This window comes from Coloeus monedula (assembly GCF_965178545.1).
Source record: "Coloeus monedula genome assembly, chromosome: 5".
NCBI lineage: Eukaryota > Metazoa > Chordata > Aves > Passeriformes > Corvidae > Coloeus > Coloeus monedula.
This window is the reverse complement of record NC_138785.1, coordinates 35,732,633-35,752,845: the sequence shown is the minus strand read 5'-3', so window position 1 is coordinate 35,752,845 and position 20,213 is coordinate 35,732,633. Positions and strand designations below refer to the sequence as shown.

General features: G+C 35.8%; 1 protein-coding gene across 2 annotated transcripts in view; it reads right to left on the bottom strand.

Moving 5' to 3' along the window:
- The window catches only part of TLL1 (tolloid like 1), a gene marked incomplete at both ends in the record, with an annotated part of 125,782 nt that overhangs the window by 51,809 nt on the left and 53,760 nt on the right, over positions 1–20,213 (bottom strand). Inside the window, 5 exons of one of the 2 annotated variants that reach the window (XM_082282156.1) lie at positions 1,047–1,225; positions 8,561–8,678; positions 10,652–10,804; positions 12,926–13,006; positions 16,976–17,086. In XM_082282156.1, coding sequence (XP_082138282.1) covers positions 1,047–1,225; positions 8,561–8,678; positions 10,652–10,804; positions 12,926–13,006; positions 16,976–17,086 — 642 coding nt within the window. Of the gene's footprint in view, positions 1–1,046; positions 1,226–8,560; positions 8,679–10,651; positions 10,805–12,925; positions 13,007–16,975; positions 17,087–20,213 lie in introns of those variants that run through there. The other variant, XM_082282155.1, reaches the window with a different exon arrangement.

Sequence of the window (20,213 nt, the reverse complement as noted above, 5' to 3'; positions counted from 1 at the left end):
AGAAACCAGAGACACAACTGGAAGGGGGAGCAGGAGGCTGAGGATAGCACTCCAGCTGATTTTCTCATCATAGTGAAAAGAAAAGAGGAGGAGCTCTTATGGCATCTGCACAAGTCAGTAACACAGAGAGACCCGAAAGAAGGCTCAAACACGCATGCCCTTTCAGGACCTTAGAGACTTAAGGAAGTGTGTATCAGCTGCCAGTTTCCTTCCAAGTCCTAAATGAAGTGGCAAAGATTAATCACATCTCAAATACATTTTAAAATATTTTCTAAAGAAACAGACAAATACTCCAGGCTGTCATTGGACAATTTCTGATTTCACCCTTTTTGAGCCTAGAATTCCTGTAAGTCGAAAGCAGTGTGTCGCAAAGACCATACATATTTAGGAGCATTGCAAATGAAACATGCCTAGTTCCCTCCCATCTTCCCTACCAAATACAAGCAAGGGCACAACAGCTAGAGTGCCAAAGAGCTGACAGTCACAGTTTAAAGTTCTCAAGTTCCTCAGATGCTTTATCTCAGTAGCACCAAGGTCACTGACTAAAGCTGCATGTTCTACAGAGAGTGAGGTGAATAATGTGTAAACTGCGGGACCTGTGCGTGTCTTTGTCACAGATTCAAAATCCTTCACCTTACCTCTCAGGTCTAAGTCTCTTGGACAGCTAAAAGCTACTGACATATTTCTACTTATCATTCACTAAAGCCTACAAGAGAAAGGCTCTTCCCTCAAGCACAGAAATATGACTTTTAAAGAGCCTTTAGAGCAGTGGCTTCTTCCAAACTTTTTGAGCATGATTGTTATTTTGCTCCTTCTAGCCTTCTATTTAATGGCTTGCTACACTGCCAGATCTTTGGAAAATATTATATTATAATTTCAGTATTTTATATGTAAATCAGCTTGAGATCAGTCAAGGTAAGAAGAATAGCAGGCATAAATATGATTTCAGCTATTCAGCACTCAGTTCCAATAGAGTTGAGCAGATAAAAGAAACACCAAAAACAAACACATTATTTTTTTCCAAAATACTTATCAGACTATCTCACCAGGCTGGATGTTTTCTCTAATGATGGTGACATGGTCATCACGGTCTGGTCGTGTATGTTCATGCCAAAAACCTATCACATGACCCAGCTCATGGACAACTATGCCAAATTTATCACAGTTCTTGCCGATAGATATAGCCTGAGGACCATTTCCCCTTCGACCCACATAAGAACAGCACCTGTAATTAAAACACAAACACAGGTGAAAATTTTCATAGATATTTCTACAAACCACATAGCAAATTCAGTTAAAAACTTGAGAAAATAGTATATAAAAATTCTGCAGTAAAATGCACAATGTAATTTTGGTGGTCTCACAAACTAGATCTTCTACAAGAACAGTTTATTATTCAAAATACACAAGAATGGGGCATTTTTTTATATTATTCAAGGTCTTAAAAGATGTTACTTAAAAGATGTCACCGTTGTGACAATCTGTTCAGTCAGTCTATAGCATGACACAGGAGCTTGTTTTCATCTAAAGAATAAAAAAAAATGATACTCTGATGAGAGCATGAGCTATCATCTCTTTGTGGGTCATTGATAAAAATATTAAAAACGACAGGTTGCAGGACAAGCTTCTGTGATGTTGCACTTTCAGTCACAGCTTGATTCCAATCCATTTAGTACAACCCTTCAGGCCCAACCATGCAACCAGTTTTAACCTATTTAGTTTTCAATTCACCTATAATCCTGCAAAATCACCTTGGAGAGTCAACATGTTTAAACACATTTGTTTAAATCCTAGAATTTAATTTGCAGTTAAAAACCTTTATGATCTTAATACAACACGTGATGGCAGTGCAAGAGATTGATGACAATTAAGTTAGGATAAGCACATATAATTGTGGAAAGGCAGAAAGAATCCTTTTGTTTAAAACAGTTTAAACACTTCTGCGGAGTCTTCATGTTTGCCACTGTGTGGAAACTCTACAGAGAAAAATTGCAATGCAGAACTAAAGAACATTAATGATTATTCATGGCTTAAAAAAATCAATAGGTTATTGATACCTAAAGTTGTAGACTGTTTAAGACATTTTCCATAGTATTAACATGCCTATTTTATTGACTTCATATACATTGCATGCTTCAGCTAGAAAAGACATTTTTGGTGGCCTAAAAGTTTCTCTATATATTCAATATAGTTATTTCACAGTGATACTTTAGAGATGAACAGATAAAAGGGAAAAAATGAAAAGGAAATTATTTTAAATAGTACCTTCTGTTATGTCTCCTCCTTTGCCTTTATTGATACTACCGATAACAAGGGCAAAATAATAAAACAAGAATTTAACTACAGTCTATCTCTTCCTGTCCTTCTTACTTCTTTTGGACCAAATGAGGGTCTAACTTTTTAAGGCTGTGCATTGTGTCTTGAAAAGGTCAGGCAACCAAACGTCCAGTATAAAACATTAAGTTATTAAGGCAATTTTAAAATAAGAAAATAAATACCTAATTAGCCAATTTACCAAATAAAATTAACAACACCAAGAAATGATTGTTTCTTGAAAACAGAGGTGTTTTGGATAATGTCTGAAAGCTTTTAGTGGTGTTTCATAAATCAGATAGATTTTTAGCTGTTTGACAAAATAATTTGACATTTTAATCTTACAGTAATAAAACAGAAAAGTTGAGCATTCTCAAATGAGTTGAAAGACTGAGGGTACCTCATCTGAAAGATTTGAAAGATGTTTTTTTTCCAGAATAATTAACTGCAATTGTTTACATAATATTTATTCCTCTAGGTTGTCTAACACTACATCTAAACCCCAACATACTGGGAATTATTTTTTTTAATGCTAACCTGCTCCTAAAAAGTAAGCAGCCAGAGGATGAGAGTTCCCTTACACTGGTTACTTGACAGATTTCAAGTACTGCCTGGAAAATGTAAAGAAATTTATTGACTGTTTCTTTACATGCCAAGGAAAATTAGAATTAACACCAAGTCTTCAAATAACAGCAGCAGTTCACACTTACAGAGGGTCATTAGGATTTGCCAGGTTGAATGTCTTGTCAAGCACACCAGATACATCCAATTAAGCTACAACAATTTACCTCAACAAATGCACTGAGACAATAAGGAAAACTAAAATTAAAATATCTATGAAGTAAATTAATTTGCAATATTATGGGTTTGACCCCAGGTGTGTTTGGCAAAAGACCAAGATCTCTGTGCTGTAGGAGTACTTGTCACACCCCTTAAATTGAATCAGCTGGCTGGTTTTAAAGCTCATCTCTTTAATCTTTATTGCACCAGACAGCATTTGGAGACAGTAACTATTTATGAATCTCTAATTCCATTTAATCAGTCTAGCTGATCAATGATGGTTAGCAATGAGAAACAAATGACAAAGAGAAAGTGATATGACTGGAACAATATACCCATTCTTTTAAGCAATATTATTTCACAACTACTGTCAAAAAAATTCTTAATACAAAGGAAGAGAGAATCAGGCAGGGTCAATGTTGCCCTTTTTTTAAAAAGCTGCACTCTTGCAAATGTCGTAATATAAAAATCATCATAGGCCACGACATCAGCTTGCCATGGCACTGACTAAATGAAGATGTGGATGAAAAACTGCAGAATTTCATAAGTATACTAGGACTGTGTATCATCACCTTTATGTTACACAAAGCAAGAAAAAGAGGTTCACAAAATTCTCAAAGAAAATCTCACGCAGGAAGCAGAGTGCTTTTCTTGGTGAAAACACCTCTTTCAAGCACAGATATAACTCAATTTGTAGAAAAGAGATATTGGCTATGACCTGGCTTGACGAATTTGCATTTTGCCAAGATCAAGGTGCAATTGTGGTTACTAAATGTTCTGATTCACTGCCCTAAGAGGACTTGTTGTGATGGCTGAAGTGTCTACTGCTTCTTTATCTGCTCAGTGGAGATGCCCACCCCAGTACTACAACCAACATTCCTCAGCTAACATCAGCCAATCCCAGTGTATTTATACAAACCACCCCTCACCGTTTATGTCACTGCACCACGCTCTGGACTATGGCAACCTGTGCCTTGCTCACAGCCCTCCTGCAGGCCACACCACAGCCAGCAATGAAGCTGTGCCAGCTGCCATGGGCAGGAAGAGTGCCAGCTGCCAGGGTTATTCAACACCTGAGAGCATGAGTCAGCCCTCCCCTGTGCATGGATTATTTAGCACAATTCTGGTTTCTCCTCATTTTATAAGAGTGACTGAGCACCTTTTATAACATATTCTTTAGCTGAAGTATGCTACAAAGGTGCATCTCAGACAATGAATTTACCTGTTCCATCAACTTTAAAAACTTACCTGCAATGCCTATTTAATACACTAGCAAGTTCAAAAAAGGTTAAAATATTCATCTGTTCAGTCTACAATGCTTGGGGAATCATATAAAAGAGATTTAATTTTCCTGTATCTCAGACAGATCTGCCAAATACATAGACAAGAGGATACAGTAGCAACTGCAATAAGTCATCTGAATTTTGTCATAAAAATTGTTTAAGTCTTCAAATGGAGAACAAAAATTGCCACAAATTGCCATCAAAGGCATGCTGAGCTACCAGAACAATATGAATAATTGTTCCTTTTGATTTTGTCTTCCTATGTAAAAAGAAGCTTGATTTTGTACTCAGTAATATTTATTAACAGCATGTGACTAGATGCCATCCCAATTTGCTGACCCCTTTTTGGCTTTGCATACAGAGAAGTATACTGACTGAGTCTTCAGGCACTTCCAATTTTATAGGAAGAAACATAAGGATAGAGAAGCAGTAGTGAGCAAAGAGTACTTTGAATCTGTTACCGCTTAGAGTCTTATTTGCCTTAATCAACCAGATGCATAAATACTTGCTGTAATTGATATTAATGCCAGTGTACACTGCTTGGTAGTAGAATCACAAACAAGTAAGTAAATTAAGTATCCTAATACTATATTTTTAGTCTCACATCTGCAGCTCGTGGATACAAATGACTATCACTAGTCAGAAAATTTCAAAGTACAGAGTTAGTGATTCAGCTATATTATGAAACCATATTTTAATAATTAACTGTTGTCAAACTCAGGTTAAAAAAACTAGACATGATGACAAATAGTTTAAGACTTCAGCAGACTGAATTATTCTGATGGGAAGGAGGGCTCCAGCTGTAAAGCTTTTGAAATTTTTCCAAACAACTGTCCATAAGCAAATTAGAGAAGTTTGATAGCAAGGGGGATATAAAGTTGGTTGGAATATGACATGACATTAAGATAGAGAAGATGCTTTTTAAACTTGCAGTCAGAGATAACACTGCTAAATGCCATGAAGACAAGCCTGGAGTTCATAGCAACTTTAAGAGGTTATACAAAAGATGTGGAAAGGGAAATATGGAATTACTTGATGTCTTAAGATGTAAAGACTGGAGCCAATGATGACGTACCCGTGCTGTGGAAAGAGCTCTGGCTCTTATTTGGAATCACATCCCAACCAGCCATGTGCTGAACAAGACAGCTGTTGAGAAAACAGGAAGGCACTGTGCCTAGGTACCTAAGTGGAAGGAGAGGCTACAAGATACATGCATTAGCTCTCCCACTGGCTCAGCAGAAATAATGACTCATCTGGACAAACATGCCCTAGTTTTGGGGCTATCCATTTCAAGAAAGATATGGACTAGCTGAAAAGAATCTCAAAGAGCAGTGTGATCAAAGGCCTAGAAAATACTATTTACCAGGAAAGATTAAATGAGTTAGGTGTTTTCTAGCCCAAAAGAATATAGAATTCAGGAGAAACATAATAACAGTCTCAAATTATGTAGTAGATTCCTTCAAAAAAGTAAAAGGAATTTCTTTTCTATGGCCATAATGAAAAGGAAAAAAGTTAATGTCCTGTAATTACAGTAAGAAATATCTGGTTTAGCTATGACTAAAAATGCTGCCCCAACTTCCTACATTTCTTATATTAAGGATGCTGAAGCAATACAGTTCCTACAAGGCTGTGAAATATTCCTTTTTGCAGGTTTTTAGAACCAAGTTAGATAAGCATATATCAGCAATGATATAGGAATAGCTGTTTCTGTCTTAAGAATACATTAGACATCTTTCTGAGATCCCTTGCAGTCCTATGGGTCTATGATAATCAAAACTTCTCTCTTATTCATTGCTGATATGTAACCTCTCAACTTTAAGAAACTCATGTATCTCTGATAACCAGCTGCTATATTTCAAATATGCTTTTTTAATCACTGCCCTTCTGGGATGATCTTCCCATGAACTGTTTCAAGATATAATGCATTACACTCCAAAATATTCTTATTGTTTACAAAGGCTCAGTAACACTTCACTTACTAGTGTGCTAATGCTGTCATATGAGACTTTTGTAGATACTGCCACCTGAATTTCCACATATATGACTCTCCACTTTGTTTCATTTAATGTGTTATGTTTTGACTGTGTGCTCTTTGGGGCAGGGTTTATCATTTCGTTTTTAATTTCAACAGTGCTAAGCACAATAAAGTCTCCGTCATCTGTGAATGTTAGCTGCCATGGTAGTACAAACAATACTGACACAATGTGCTAACAAACCAACACAGCAGGGTGCCATGGGAAAGAGCTGAAGATTAATTTCAATGCGACGGGCCGTGTAGCAGAAAGTGTTTGCAGTTGGTTTGGTGTCACTTTAGTCTGGGCTCTTTCCGTGGAAAATCCTGCGTCAGCACTGGATGCTGGTGGGCAGTGCACAGTTCCTTCTCACCCAGAGAATATATGTCCTTATTTATCTGGATCTTCCTGAAACAATTTGAGGACCCCTAGAAAAATCATTCACCTGCCTCTTCTGTTTGGCTTGGCTTTTTTTCCATCAACGATGGACTTTTCATAACTACATTCTTCTTTTTTTTTATTTTAAACTTGTTACAGCCTTTGTAAATTATTTGTATTTTGCAAAGTATCCTTCAATAAAACAACATTAATGATAAAGAATAATATAGACTTTGGAGGTAGATACTTAGTGTATTCCAACCTTCTGGTTAAAGCTGATTATAACCCAGCCTTCCCCCAAAGTGATTTGATCTCATGAAGCCTAAGGAAGAGTTCTTTGGCTGGAGAGATTTTCTGTTATTTGGCTTTGGGTATTTTGAAGTTGTAGAATTTATATTTGGCAGGTAGCCCCATAAATCTCTTTCTAAACTGCCTGAAAACATTTATATCTTTCACTCTTCTGTTTAAATTGCTTTCTTCCTCTGTGAGTGCAAGAGAACCATCACGATTGTTCTCTGCTTCCCATTTTTCTTCCAGCTGTGTGTCAGTATCCCTGAATCCTATTTTACAGGTGAATCCTATCTTACAGGTTGCATTAACTAAAATAATATCCATGCTGGCTCAGAACAAAAGTCCATTTCATTTGGCACTGTTTCTAACAGGGCTCTACAGCAGACCTAGAGTGGCACAAGAACATGGCAGGATACCAAGAATAAGCTCCCCTGTTGCAAGGATCTGCAGCTCAGAGACTTTCAGGGGCAAAGGCTATGCCTTTCAAAAGCAACCTAGGAGTAGGTTTTATTATGTTGTCCTATACTTTAAGAAGAATATCATGGGTGCTTTAAACAGGTAATTCTACATGTAATTTTAGAGGCTATAAATGAAATACATTCAGGAGCATTCCTACAATGCAAGGAGGTCCCAAAACTTCTTTTCACTACCTTATCCTACTACGATTCAGAAGTAGACAAGCAAAGGGCTCAATGATCAGGAAGGCAGTAAGACAAAGCTGTTCACTGCAGAGCCTACAACCCAAACAGGAGATGACCGTCAGAAGTACAGAATTTCCAACAGCAGTGTGCCCTCTTCTTGGGAAATGAACATGGTGCACTCAGGAAGTTCACTGAGCACTATATAAAATTAAGAATTCTGAGAAGAATAAACAGCAAACATAGCTGACTGAGGCATCTGTGAGCAGTAATATCTGAAGATGGAACGTGGTGATTAATGGAAGGCGGCTCTCATGAGTAATAAAACCTGTTCTGTTCACTTTTATGTATCAGTGACCTAGAAGAAAGAATTTGCAAAACGGTCATGAATTTGGTGGTTAAATAAGTCTGTGCAAGGATACTCCAGCAATATGAGAGCTAAAATTACAACAAACAACAATTTAGCTGGAAAAGGGATATGGGATAGATGGCCATACATAATTCATCAGTAAATGTGTGACATGGAGAAAGCTAAGAATAAACAAATGATAAACCTGAAATACCTTCAGAACAACACATATGAATATTGGAAGCACGACAGAAAGCCAAAAATAAAAGTCTCCTATCTATGTGTATATATAGCAAGATAAATTATCTAATAATAGACAAAAGAGGTGCAACCTCACAAAGTTACCACACATACAGTTTCAAAGAACTTAAAGCCAGGCAGAACAGGCTCATCATTTAAAAGCAGTAATTATTTGTTCATTTTCCTGTGAAGTAGATATTCCCTTCCAAGCGCAAAGCTGACAAACCCGGCCAAAGGCTGAAAGCAGGAGTGTGTGTCCCACAGGTGCACACTTACCCACAGGGTCTGTAGGTGAACACAATGTAGCTTTCCTCGTCGCTGCGCTCGATGAACGTGACGCACGTGTGCTTCTCCCAGTGCCGCATGGCCTGCTTGAACATGGCTCGCTGCGTGCCTGCAACGACGATTGCAGGAGATTAAACCAGAGCTTGTCCTGAACTGCAGCTTCCTTCTCACCATCAATACTAGGAATATAGGCCTGGAAGCACTCGGTGAATCATGGAGCCCCGTGTGTCCCAGCAGTCCCATGTATGGCAAGACTCCAGCTAAAGGGATACTCAGGCCATAACTTATGTGCCTGCAAGGGGGCTAACAGTGCCTGACACACCCCAGTAAATATAAAACCTGCAATAAACATCACGACTATGTTACACCAGCGGAAGACAGCAGAAGAAATACAGCGTTGCTTATGTGCCTGCATCAGCATAACATTTGCTAAGCAATTTCCCAAATGAAACTGTCAAGTGAACCACATTGTGGGAGGAAAAAAAAAACAAAACAGAAAGAAAAAGAACAAACAAAATTGAGTAACCCTAGATCATAGCTATCTATCTAGTAGAAAGAAAAAAAAGTTTAAAAAAAAAAATCCTACAGCCTTCAAGTCTGGAGACCAGTTTCATCTGAGCCATGTAAATAGGCATACCAGTAAAAATATTTGATTAAAATAAGGCTGTTGGGAACAGGGACCAGTCTCCCCTTCTTTGCATCAAAATCTCTCAGAAAACAAACGATCCATCAAAAATGGGAAATTCAGAATTTGGTAAAACACTAAGCACACCTAGATATTTGCTTTAAAAATGAGAAATACATCCAGAAAAGGTTAGAATTATCCCCTAGATGGAGAAGCAGCCAGGCCAACTCTCAGCACAGAACACAAAGCTAGCTAGTATACAGTCCTTCAGAGAGTAGAGCAATGTAAATTCATTGCATGATGAAAGACAAGGCTTATTGACATAGAGGCAGCATGTGAGAATATAGCTGTATTGCTTCTGAGCTGAAAATCCACAAAGAAGAGTATTATTTGGCAAGAATTTGCTAGCAGAAATACACTCGCCTTGAAGGTTACATAGGATAATTAAACAAAAAATCTAACCTTTTTAAAACTTAAAGACTACAAAACCTGAAAGTTCGTAAAAATAACAAGTTCAAATCTTATCAGATTCCAAAAAAATAAAGGTTATTCCATCCCAACTTGCCCTTTTCTTATATCTTTAAGCAGTGTTTTCTAAGCTTTAGAATTTGTCTTTCATTATGAAGAAGGCAAAATCTTTAATATGGTGCTTTTCATTTAGTTTACTACGATTATTTCAGAAGACAGTAATCCTAAAGCAAAGGTCACATTTGGTACAGTACTATGTAAATACCCAAGCTGAAAGCTTGACTGTAGCTGTCAGTTTGAAAGAAATTACTCTGGTTTCTCCATATACACACAATGTATGAGCATTTGCATGTTTCCTTTGGTTCCCTGTATTCTCGTGCACAATAAATGTTATTTCATATATTTTCCCTTATATCTTTGCTTTCCCTGCTCCATTTTTGTTTTAAATTGTCTCTTACAGCCACATTGATATTGATAAATTTAGTTTTCTGATAAGAATTCTACATATAGGGTAACCAGTCTTTCTTCTTGTATGCAATGTCTGTGTGTGCCCATCTGAAAACCAAACTGAGGAACGACAAAACACATTGAAGTCAGTTTGTTGAGTGAAATCAGTTTAAAAGAATATATGTCAGACCAGCTAAATTGGAGATATTCTTGTGCTAAATATACAGCATTAAAAAAAAAAATTCCTTGGCATTCCATTACTTAGGCTCATGGAAACAAATGTGAAACAAGAAATATTAGGTAAAGAAATAGAACTTTCCCTCTCTAAAACGTTGTTCCCCATTTTTTATTATGTAGCTTGCCTTTGAAAACAATTAAGTATGACTAATATTTTCAAAACAGATGTACTTCAGGCCTGTTCCAACAGAAACCCTTCTACTGACTTCCATTGCATGACTTCACTTTTAAAAATTTAAAACAACAAAAAAAAGGCAATTAAAAAACATTATCTTTCCTCTTTTCACCCAAAGCACAAAGCTTACCAGTGAAATTTCCACCTATTACATATGGAATGACACCACCTGGCCATATTCTTTCTGTTCTTGATGTAGCAGCTCTGGGAAATCGGTTTTTCTCATTTTTCCCTGAGAATTTTACAGCAGTTCTTCCTTTAGATGTATTATTTTGCTCAAAACCTGCAATGATAATTAAAGCACTGAATGAGATCACAAACACATGAAAAGAGAGAGCAATTATTTTCCAGCAGATCAAACTCAGATTATTTCTTTATGCCCTTTCAAAGTAGGACATCGCTGTTATGCGACGGTCTATCATTACGTAGTTTTCTGAGAAGGAAATGAAGTCTGAATCTTCGTTTTTTTAATATATCTGGAGCAACAATCTTGCACATATGTTTATCAACTGGGATGTGCATTGCATGAGTGCACCTAAATTTTCTCATTTAATAAAAATATTTAAGAAATCACACTCCCTGTGGTTTTGGTGGTGTTTTTTGGGTTTCTTTTTCTCTGCATTTAGTTTTGGTCTGATTTTTTTCAATAAATGAGGATTTTTCCAGCAAAGAGTGACAGACTTTAGACAAAGTAATCAAGACATTCACTATCCCTTTCATTTGTATTGTAAATGATCTGGAAAAAGCAAGTACATGGCCATCTTTAAAGCACTGGACAGTAAGAAATCATACATATTTCCTAAACTAACATTTAGAACCCCATGGGTAGGTATTACTCATGGCTGGAATTTCTTTACAAGAGAAAAAAATGTCTACCATTTTCAGGGATACTACCACCATTCATTCCACTACAGGAAAATCTTTCCAAATCAGCTGAAACCTACTGTGAGGACAGAAAAGGATAAGGATAGTTAGACAAGGACTTGTACACCAGGACAGGTGCTTCTTCTGAACAATTTGTAAGTTAGTTCATAGATCCAGGCAACTGATCAAAATGGATCACTCAAATAGTGGTTAAAAAAATCTTACTCAGTGCAGTTGAAGTCTTATTCCTCTTGGAAGACTACGTTTTCCCTCTGTGAGAATCCCCTGTGGTACCAGCTGCACTTAAGTGTGAATGACTGTGTCAGAATCAGCGAGGATTCCAGGGCAAAGCCATGGTAAGGAATGTTGGCATAGCCCCAAGGCAGAGAGAGCAGCAATAGGAAGAAAAGGAAGAAGCTACAGCACAAGGCAGGGAGAAAGCTCTGCTACATGTCAAGAAAAGCCTGCCTTTGTGACAACCAACATGTAACTTAAATTATATCAGGAATTACACAGAAAATTTCAGGGTTTAAAAAAAAAACCAAACGGGCAAAGCAAATAACTTATCCTTGTAATTAAATGAGTGTGTAAATGTGAATTACACAATAAATTGCACACAAAGTGTCAAAAATACAGGCAGACACTTTACAGAAAAACTATTTCTATACTTAGTATGCGGTCATTACTGAACCACACACATTACATGTTTATTTAGACGTTTTACCATTCCAAATTCTTTTTATTGGTGCTCTTTTAGAGGTCTAAGCAAGAAATTTATTCCAAATTGCACACAAAAGATGACAAGCATTTATGCAACACTAAAATTTTAACTCTCCTTTAAAGAATTAAGATGATGCATCAAAGCACATCTGCAAAGGCAGTTACCATGCTCTGATTAACACAACGTGGTGCAATTACAGTGGTATTTCACATATTTTCCTTTTTGGGGTTGAGGTTTCACACTACATTAAACTGACGACTTCTTGTATCAAATATAGAGAGTAAACTCAGACAGAATTAGGGGGGATTCCACTCCTATAGCCTGCTCAATTCAATTACATTCATACTGACAAGAGTGTGATCAGTATAAAAATATGCTTGTTCAGCATAACACACCACAAATGCTTCAAACACAGTAGGAATCATCAGCATGCCCCACCTGGATCCAGAAAAATGTAAGAAACAAACCAAATTAGCAGCTTTGCAGAATGGTCTACTTGCAATGCAAGTAATTATTATCAATGCAAGTAATTGCATTGATATTAGTTAAGCTGATAACAGCCATCAAATAAAGTTAAGCAGTTGTACACATGACATTTTAAACCGTGTATTTTAGCTTTCAGATTTCACGCTGGAAGAACTCTAAGAAAATGGAACAAAGAGCTAATCTCTTCATTACTATACGTGCACGCTTTATTTTATAATTTGTTTATGCCAGTAGTAATACAGAAAGGCTCTAAAGTGTTAAAGTACTATCATCATTAATGTTCATGATACACTATCACATCAGGCAACTTGCTAATTTAAACAGTGAAAATACCAGAGCCAAATCTTCTTATCCTCTCTATAAGCTGATAGAGGGCACCACATTTTTTTGACATTCCATGCTCTCCAAAGCCACCTTTAAAAGAAAAGAAAAAAAAAGAAAGGAATTTTCAAAAGTTAAAACAATGGAATTTTATATGGTAGCAACTGTATTAGCCGAGAGGCATCCTAAATGAAGATTCATATTCTTCGATAATTTCTGTAAAAACATTTCAAGTATTCTTGACAATGCAATAAAATGACATTATTAGCTGAAAATTTTTCTAGTATGCATTCCATGAATGTAAGCCAACATGTCTTTGTTATTCAGGCAAGTCATGACAATTACATCATCTAATTATTATTTGGAGCTTTTTTCTTCTTGGTGACCTTGACAGCCTCAGAGCCCTATTGATTGACAGCTAAAAGGCTTACTCTCAAAGAAATGTTCTGAATGTATGTGATAACGTTCTCATTTCAAGGGAGGGGAAAGAGAAAAAGCAAACAGCCAGTTTCATCAGAAAACAAACACACACACCCAACAAAACTGATTCAAATTTAACATGGCTGATTTTGCCATGAAATATTTGTTTTTCTTTGCTAGCATGTAAATAGATGTCAATGCACTTTTAAGGCTTTGAAACATCACATGCTGGTGTATATTGCAGTAAGACCTGGCAGGTATATATACATATATGTCTGTCTGATTACAGCAGACGATGACAATCTAAGCTAGGAAGTAGCTTATTTTAATACTTACCATGCCATTTACAGAAATAAAACACATTTCTGTGTTTACTGCATACAGTCTGTTACATACTCACTTCACACAAACCTTTGTGGCTACAAGTGGCTTTTCAAACACCACTAAATCAGAAGAAAAAACACTGACTACGTTACATGAGTCAATTAAATCACTCAGAATTGTTCAGAAAGTTTTGGGATTTTACAGGTTTCCAGTAGGCTGTATTTTACAATTCACTACTTGTTATAGGACAAAGGAGTTTCTAAACTACTGTTAAAACTGAAAAAGTAAAAAGACAGAAAGAAATGGACCATTGATAGCTCCAACCACCACTAGAAAGACCTTTCCCAGCTTTCCATAAAAACTTTTAATATATATGTAGAGAGTATATTTATTAAACAGTACCTTAAATTCATATTACAGATGAGAAAATTCCATATAAGGCAAGTGAGTGTGTGGCTGCTCAGTGAATAACAATGTGCCTAATTATTTGGGATTACACTGTCACATAGTTGCTGGCTCCCTTGAGAAAAATTTTCCAAATTTTTAAAAACATTTTAGATAGATGAGGTAATAGTTCAACACATTCCTTTCCAACAAGTTACATGGTAACTATAACGTAAACTGCAGCAGATATAACATTGATCATCATTAATGTAATTGTCTCTCATGCTAACATTCATTTTATAAAATAAGGCTTATAGCTAAGCATTCCAAATAAATATTAAAAAAATCATTAAAAGCATCAACTGTCACACATACAAAAACCCCCAAAGAATCCATCAGTTACTTAAAGAAAGTATTATACTATATTTCTAGGGGGAAAACCCCCCAAAACACTCATTTCTGTTTTATTGTGGCCTGCGTATTTCATTTAGTGAGATACCAAAGAAAAAGTATGTCACTTAGCTAAGCTGTCTTATATGGCTAACATGCAGCCTTGCCAAACCATATAGACTAAAAAAGTTTTAGTTCTTATTTGCTGCATCATCTCATAATTCAGGCAGGAGAAGGAGGATACTTTTGGCAGTTTGGACTTATAACAATATACACATAAAGCTGTTATCAGCTTTACTGTTGTTTCTGTTTACAGTGATTATGCATTTTGCTTGGATGAAATGAAAAATAAAATGACAGAGCCATACTCCAAGAAGCTCACAGATGATCTGACCCTGCAAATCCAGGCAGATAACCCTCTTGAAAAGGAGCAGTCACATAATGTGAATCAGAGCCTGTGAGCCTCAAGATTTTAATTAGAGTTACAATAACAACTGTGACTCCACCACTTCATCCTGATGGTTTACAACCAAGTATTTAATCCTTCCACCTGACGTCACCTTTAGTCTCTGAAAACCAACATCAGAAAGTGCTCAGAAATCAAGCTTACAATTAATTGCCATTGTACCTGTAGCTAAGATAAAATTTTGTTTTCTAGATTACAGATATCTAGCATTCTTTTTATTCCTTTTACAGTTGCTACCTAATATTAACTAGCTAGCTGGCAATTTGCTGTTTGGGAATTAGGGGGAGATGAGCACACTAGGCTGCACAGTTTGCAAAAACCAGCTAAACTCATTGTTTAAGCATCAAGAATGTTGGAAATTTAGAAAAAAATTTACATATGTGAAGTGTAAAATTGACTTTTCTAATGTTCTTTATGGAAAGATCAAGCATGTTGAGGGTTCTCTGAGAGCAATTATGAAGTCATTAACCTAAGGGATTTTGTTCTCCAAAGTTCAGTCCCACTGATCATCACAATTGCATTGACTCCTATTGTGCAGTAAAGGCAGAAAAAAATGATCCAAATGAATTAGCAATACTTAACAGGGTGATTCAATATCCTGAACAGAATACCATCCACAAGAAAAGATAATGTGCATATTGCAAAACATGTAAGAAAGGAAAAACTAAGTAATAGAATATTAAATATAATTTTAAAACTGCTTAGAAATGTATATCTTTTCTGTGGTAATTAAAAAAAATAATAACTTTGCAGTTAGAAAGAAAAGAAGAAAAGCAAGAAGAAACAGGAGTCAGCAAGCCAAAGAAATCACTTGACTACATCCACTTTAAGGGGAAATGACCAGTGTTTTTCTACATTTCTTCAACAAAACTAGTGCCTGAAATATCTTCGCAGGCAATTAAAACCATTTGTTTGGAGGGGAGCAGAGCAGGGAGACCACTGACTCTATTAACATTTTAAAATGCAATCTAGATCTAGAAATGTTCAAAAGTTTTCCCGTTTTGTAAAAACAAGTGGATGTAAAAGGAGATAAAATTAATTTTCAAATTGTCATAAAAACACACTAATCACAGCATTTACCTAGAAAAAATAAAAGTATTTTTAAATAGATCAATATTGAAAGATTAAATTCAATTGCTTCCTTGGTCTGAAAATTTTTTCCACCTATCAGGAAAAAGTTATGGTAGCTCAGTTCAGGAACACATAAAACATGTTTAACAGAAAACAAATTTCAATAATAAATGTTTACATTTTCTAATAGCATTTTTTCCAGACTTTTCCTCAGTAAGTTGGCTTTTTTTTGTATCATAACCTTAAAGTTTACAAATTCTCAGTTATCAACTTACAAATCATAGCCTGAAAGCATACATATTTTTAGACATTAGACAGACATCCATTTAGGAATGGATTATGTTTTCTCTCTTGCAAACAGACATATTTACACATAAATAAAATCTCTTTATCTAGCTGTCTGAATACCCAGCTGCCTCTGTTAATCAGATTGCAGCTTCTGGTGCTAATGCATTGTATGTTAACAATAGCATAGAAACGTGTATTAAAATGCCAAATAAATAGTTGTTTTTTAGACAAGGCAGATCTAGCAAGGATGACACATTCTAGTGTTTCTTCTAGGTCTGAGTACAGAACTGGATGAAACAGTAACAAGAGCAAAAGGAGGGGTTGTAACGCCAGCCTTCCAATTTTGCCTCCAGGATACCACATATGTTCTCTATAGTGTGTTTGGGCTCTGCTATCAGGAACTTTCAGTGATGAAATCAAAGCTTTGTACAATTTCCTTTCCCACATGACCACCTGCAGAGTAGACTCTACGCTTCCTACCAGTTTCTGCTCCTCAGTTCAACAAGATATTTTTAAACAGAAATGACGGAATAAAATTCAGTTTTTTGCTTCTCTTTTCCCTAAAATGAATTTATAGTCTTTGTTTAGTAACTTTTCTAAGTGTAAACTAATGGTATCTGAGACATTACACTGCCTTTCCACATTTAAAACACATATTGCCTTCTGCACAGAATTAACTAACAGGAAAAATAAATTAAAACAAGGCTGAAATAACATACCTGTGTTATGGCCAAGTCTTTCGTTGGAGTGCTGCGTAAGGTCAATTGTCCTGTCAATTTGAAAGATTTTTAAGTCTTCATCATCTAAGGCAATATCTCCCCAAAAGACAGCTTTAAATAAAAAAGAGCTCAATTTAATTAAAGAATTATTTGGACAATAAAGCCAATCTGAAGAATATAATGCCATGTTTACAACCTTTGGGAAAATATATTACAACCATATTTACATCATGTGTATTTCCTTACTGATCTATATTTTTATATGAAGAACAAAAGAAAACTACCTAGTAAAAGACAAATAACTTATTCCAAAATCTTAGTCTATTTGGTTTCTTTGCACATTACCTAAATGCAGTAATATAAATGTAGTGTCATTGTATAATTAATTTTTAACATGTAGTTTTCTCTATGTAAATACAACAAAGCATAAAAGACACTGAGATGAGAACATTTGAACTATGAAGTCAAATATAGATATTTCTGAGAAAACACAACCTTTACATTTCCTAATATTTTTCTGAAAATAGTAATTATTTGAAGGAGTTTTTATTACATTTCAGTTGCTTTCTACATTACATTAAATTTCCCTCAGATAATTATCTGTTTTCTGTTAAACTGAGCTAAAAAAACCTTTATTTTTTATTTTCCTCTCTGTTTATTTGTATGCTTTCCTTTTATAGTTAATCTCACTATAAGGATGCTTTCAAATTCTTTGCTTTTCAAAGCTCCAATCTCTTTTCAACCTTCCTTTTGCCTTTTTGGTGGATTTCTCCTTCTCTCTTTTCTTTTTCTTTTGCTCTATTTTCTTTCAGTTTTTTTCTTTTTCACTTTTGCATAGGTAACTCATCTTCCCTAAGCTGTCTCTACAACTCAGTGGACCATGACACAGTCCCACTTCCAAGAATTCAGGATCTATAACCTAAAACTTTCATCTCTGCCTATTTTTGCTGAGATTTCATCCTGCCATCTCCCTGCCAATTCAAACTTAACATTAGAGCTGAATTTAACAGCCATATCCTCAATTGCTGTGAATGAAGTAAACAGAGCATGTACCAATTAACAGGAGCTGAAAGAAGTTGTTTATCTTCTTTATCCAAATTCTTCCTTTTCCTGTTCCCTCTGTCAATAGCTCTATTTTTTGTTCCCTCAGAGTCACAAAACTCCTGGATTCAATCTTGGTGTCATCTTCAATTCCTTTCCTTCTTTCCCCCACCCAGGGAGACATCATTAACTGCTTGGCTGTTACACAGCTCTACAGCAAACTGCTTTCTTCACTTCCACCCAACTAAACTCTAGTCCAAAGTCCAGCTGTTACCAAATCAGTCTCTCATGTCTTCCTCCATTCAAACTGATCCTAAACATTATTGCTACTTGTATTCTTTTTCTCTGCCTGTTTTTTATATCACATTTAAAAGACCACTTATCAGATGAGATTCTCACAGCAGTTTCATGTTGCTGCAAAAGTTACCCATTTCTTAGAATGTAATGCTCATATTCATTGGTGTTGAATCAAATTCGTATAAAAAAAGAGTTCTTAAGCAAAAAGGTATTTTTAAATAACTCCAAGATATATTGCTTCGTCCAGCTTACATTATTTTTCTTGAACACAAGGCAACTAGGAGAAATTATGTTCAATATGCTTTTATCTGCCTTGTAAAACACCTTTAAAAAAAACCCCAGATCATCTACACAGTGTTAATAATGAAATTAAAAAGGAGTATTTTCAATTCAAAACATAACCAACATTTTACATCTCCCCCAAATATTAATATTTCCATGTATATAATTTTTTTTACACAAGATAATGTTTCTTAGAAATCACAAGTATTTGAGACTATTACTGAAGCTGTTCAGTGAGCTCTAGCACATTCTGGAACACTATCCTTCAAAGGGCCACTGCCTCACACTCACACAGGACACACTGGGGACATCATTGCTCCAGCTATCCTGTTCTCACCAGGGATGGTTTTACCATCACATCAAGACACAAAGCCAGTGACAGCTCTAGATATTTGGGGCTTTTTTCCCCTAAGCTTCTAGGAAAAAAACCCCAAACCCTCAATTATCAGGGTTTTGAGCAGTGAAGGGAGAAAGTCAGTAGACTCCAAACTGGTTGATTATTTACTTTTATAAACACCTTCTAGAGGTTTCTCTTGAATGCCATTCATAATGGGGACCTCTACATGGAAAGATTGCAAACTTGAACAAACAGAATAGAAAGTTGTAAAGGAAGGAACTATTAACATTTCTGTCTATAAAGTGTGCCCCAGCAGAGGCCACAGAGATTGCCCACACCAAACTCGAGGAAGTGCTAAAGCTTAATATCAAGGCCATTTATCTTTCCTGGTGATATTGAGAGTTAACAAAAGGAAGATTCCAAATTAACAATGGATGATGCAAAAGATATCCCACTGACAGAAATGCATGAGCAGAAATCACTTTTGTTTCTGTGTGTAATACTGATGTATAAACAGGAAAACTCAAGGCAAATCAAACTTCATGCTAACAATAAAGTAGAAAAAAATTGAAAAATGTCTACGCTACACTTGGTGATGCATCTTTATCACTTTTATCACATCACCGTGGTAACATTCACTTAAAGATGAAAATACAAATAGAAATACTAATTCCTGTGGATTTGTCTGACATAAAAGTATCGAATTTGTGTGTACATATGTAAAATACACCTTAGTGTTCAGGCAGTGTGTAGTAACTTTGTCTGTTGCGTTAGAAAGGAAAAGAAAGCTATTTTTGTTAAACACCTGGACCATTAGCTAGTTTTTGATTAGCAACAAAGGACAAGGCTGAGTTTACCAATAGGATTACCACAGCAATACAATAATAAGTACTTGTGCAAACTGTCACATAACTGTAAACAAGTAAACTATGTGACCAATAGCAGCCACATTCTCTGACATACTAAAGAAATACGAGTAAACACTAACATCAGAAATATGTAAGATTATTTTATTAAAATGTAATGGAAAGTTTGGAACTTTCTTCAGGCCACTGGTTCATTTTACTCAAGGCAATTCTGTTTTGCAGAAGACAACAAAACATGCTAGAACACAGAAACATTGATAAAATTTGACTTTAGCAACAGTCTAAATAATGTCACTTCATTTCTATTGAACTACACCTCTGATCTTCTGAATTAATTTAACTTTACCTAGCAAAAGATACAGGAGTTAACTGGATGGTCTTTAATTTCAATGTAGTCCAAACAATCAGCAACTGA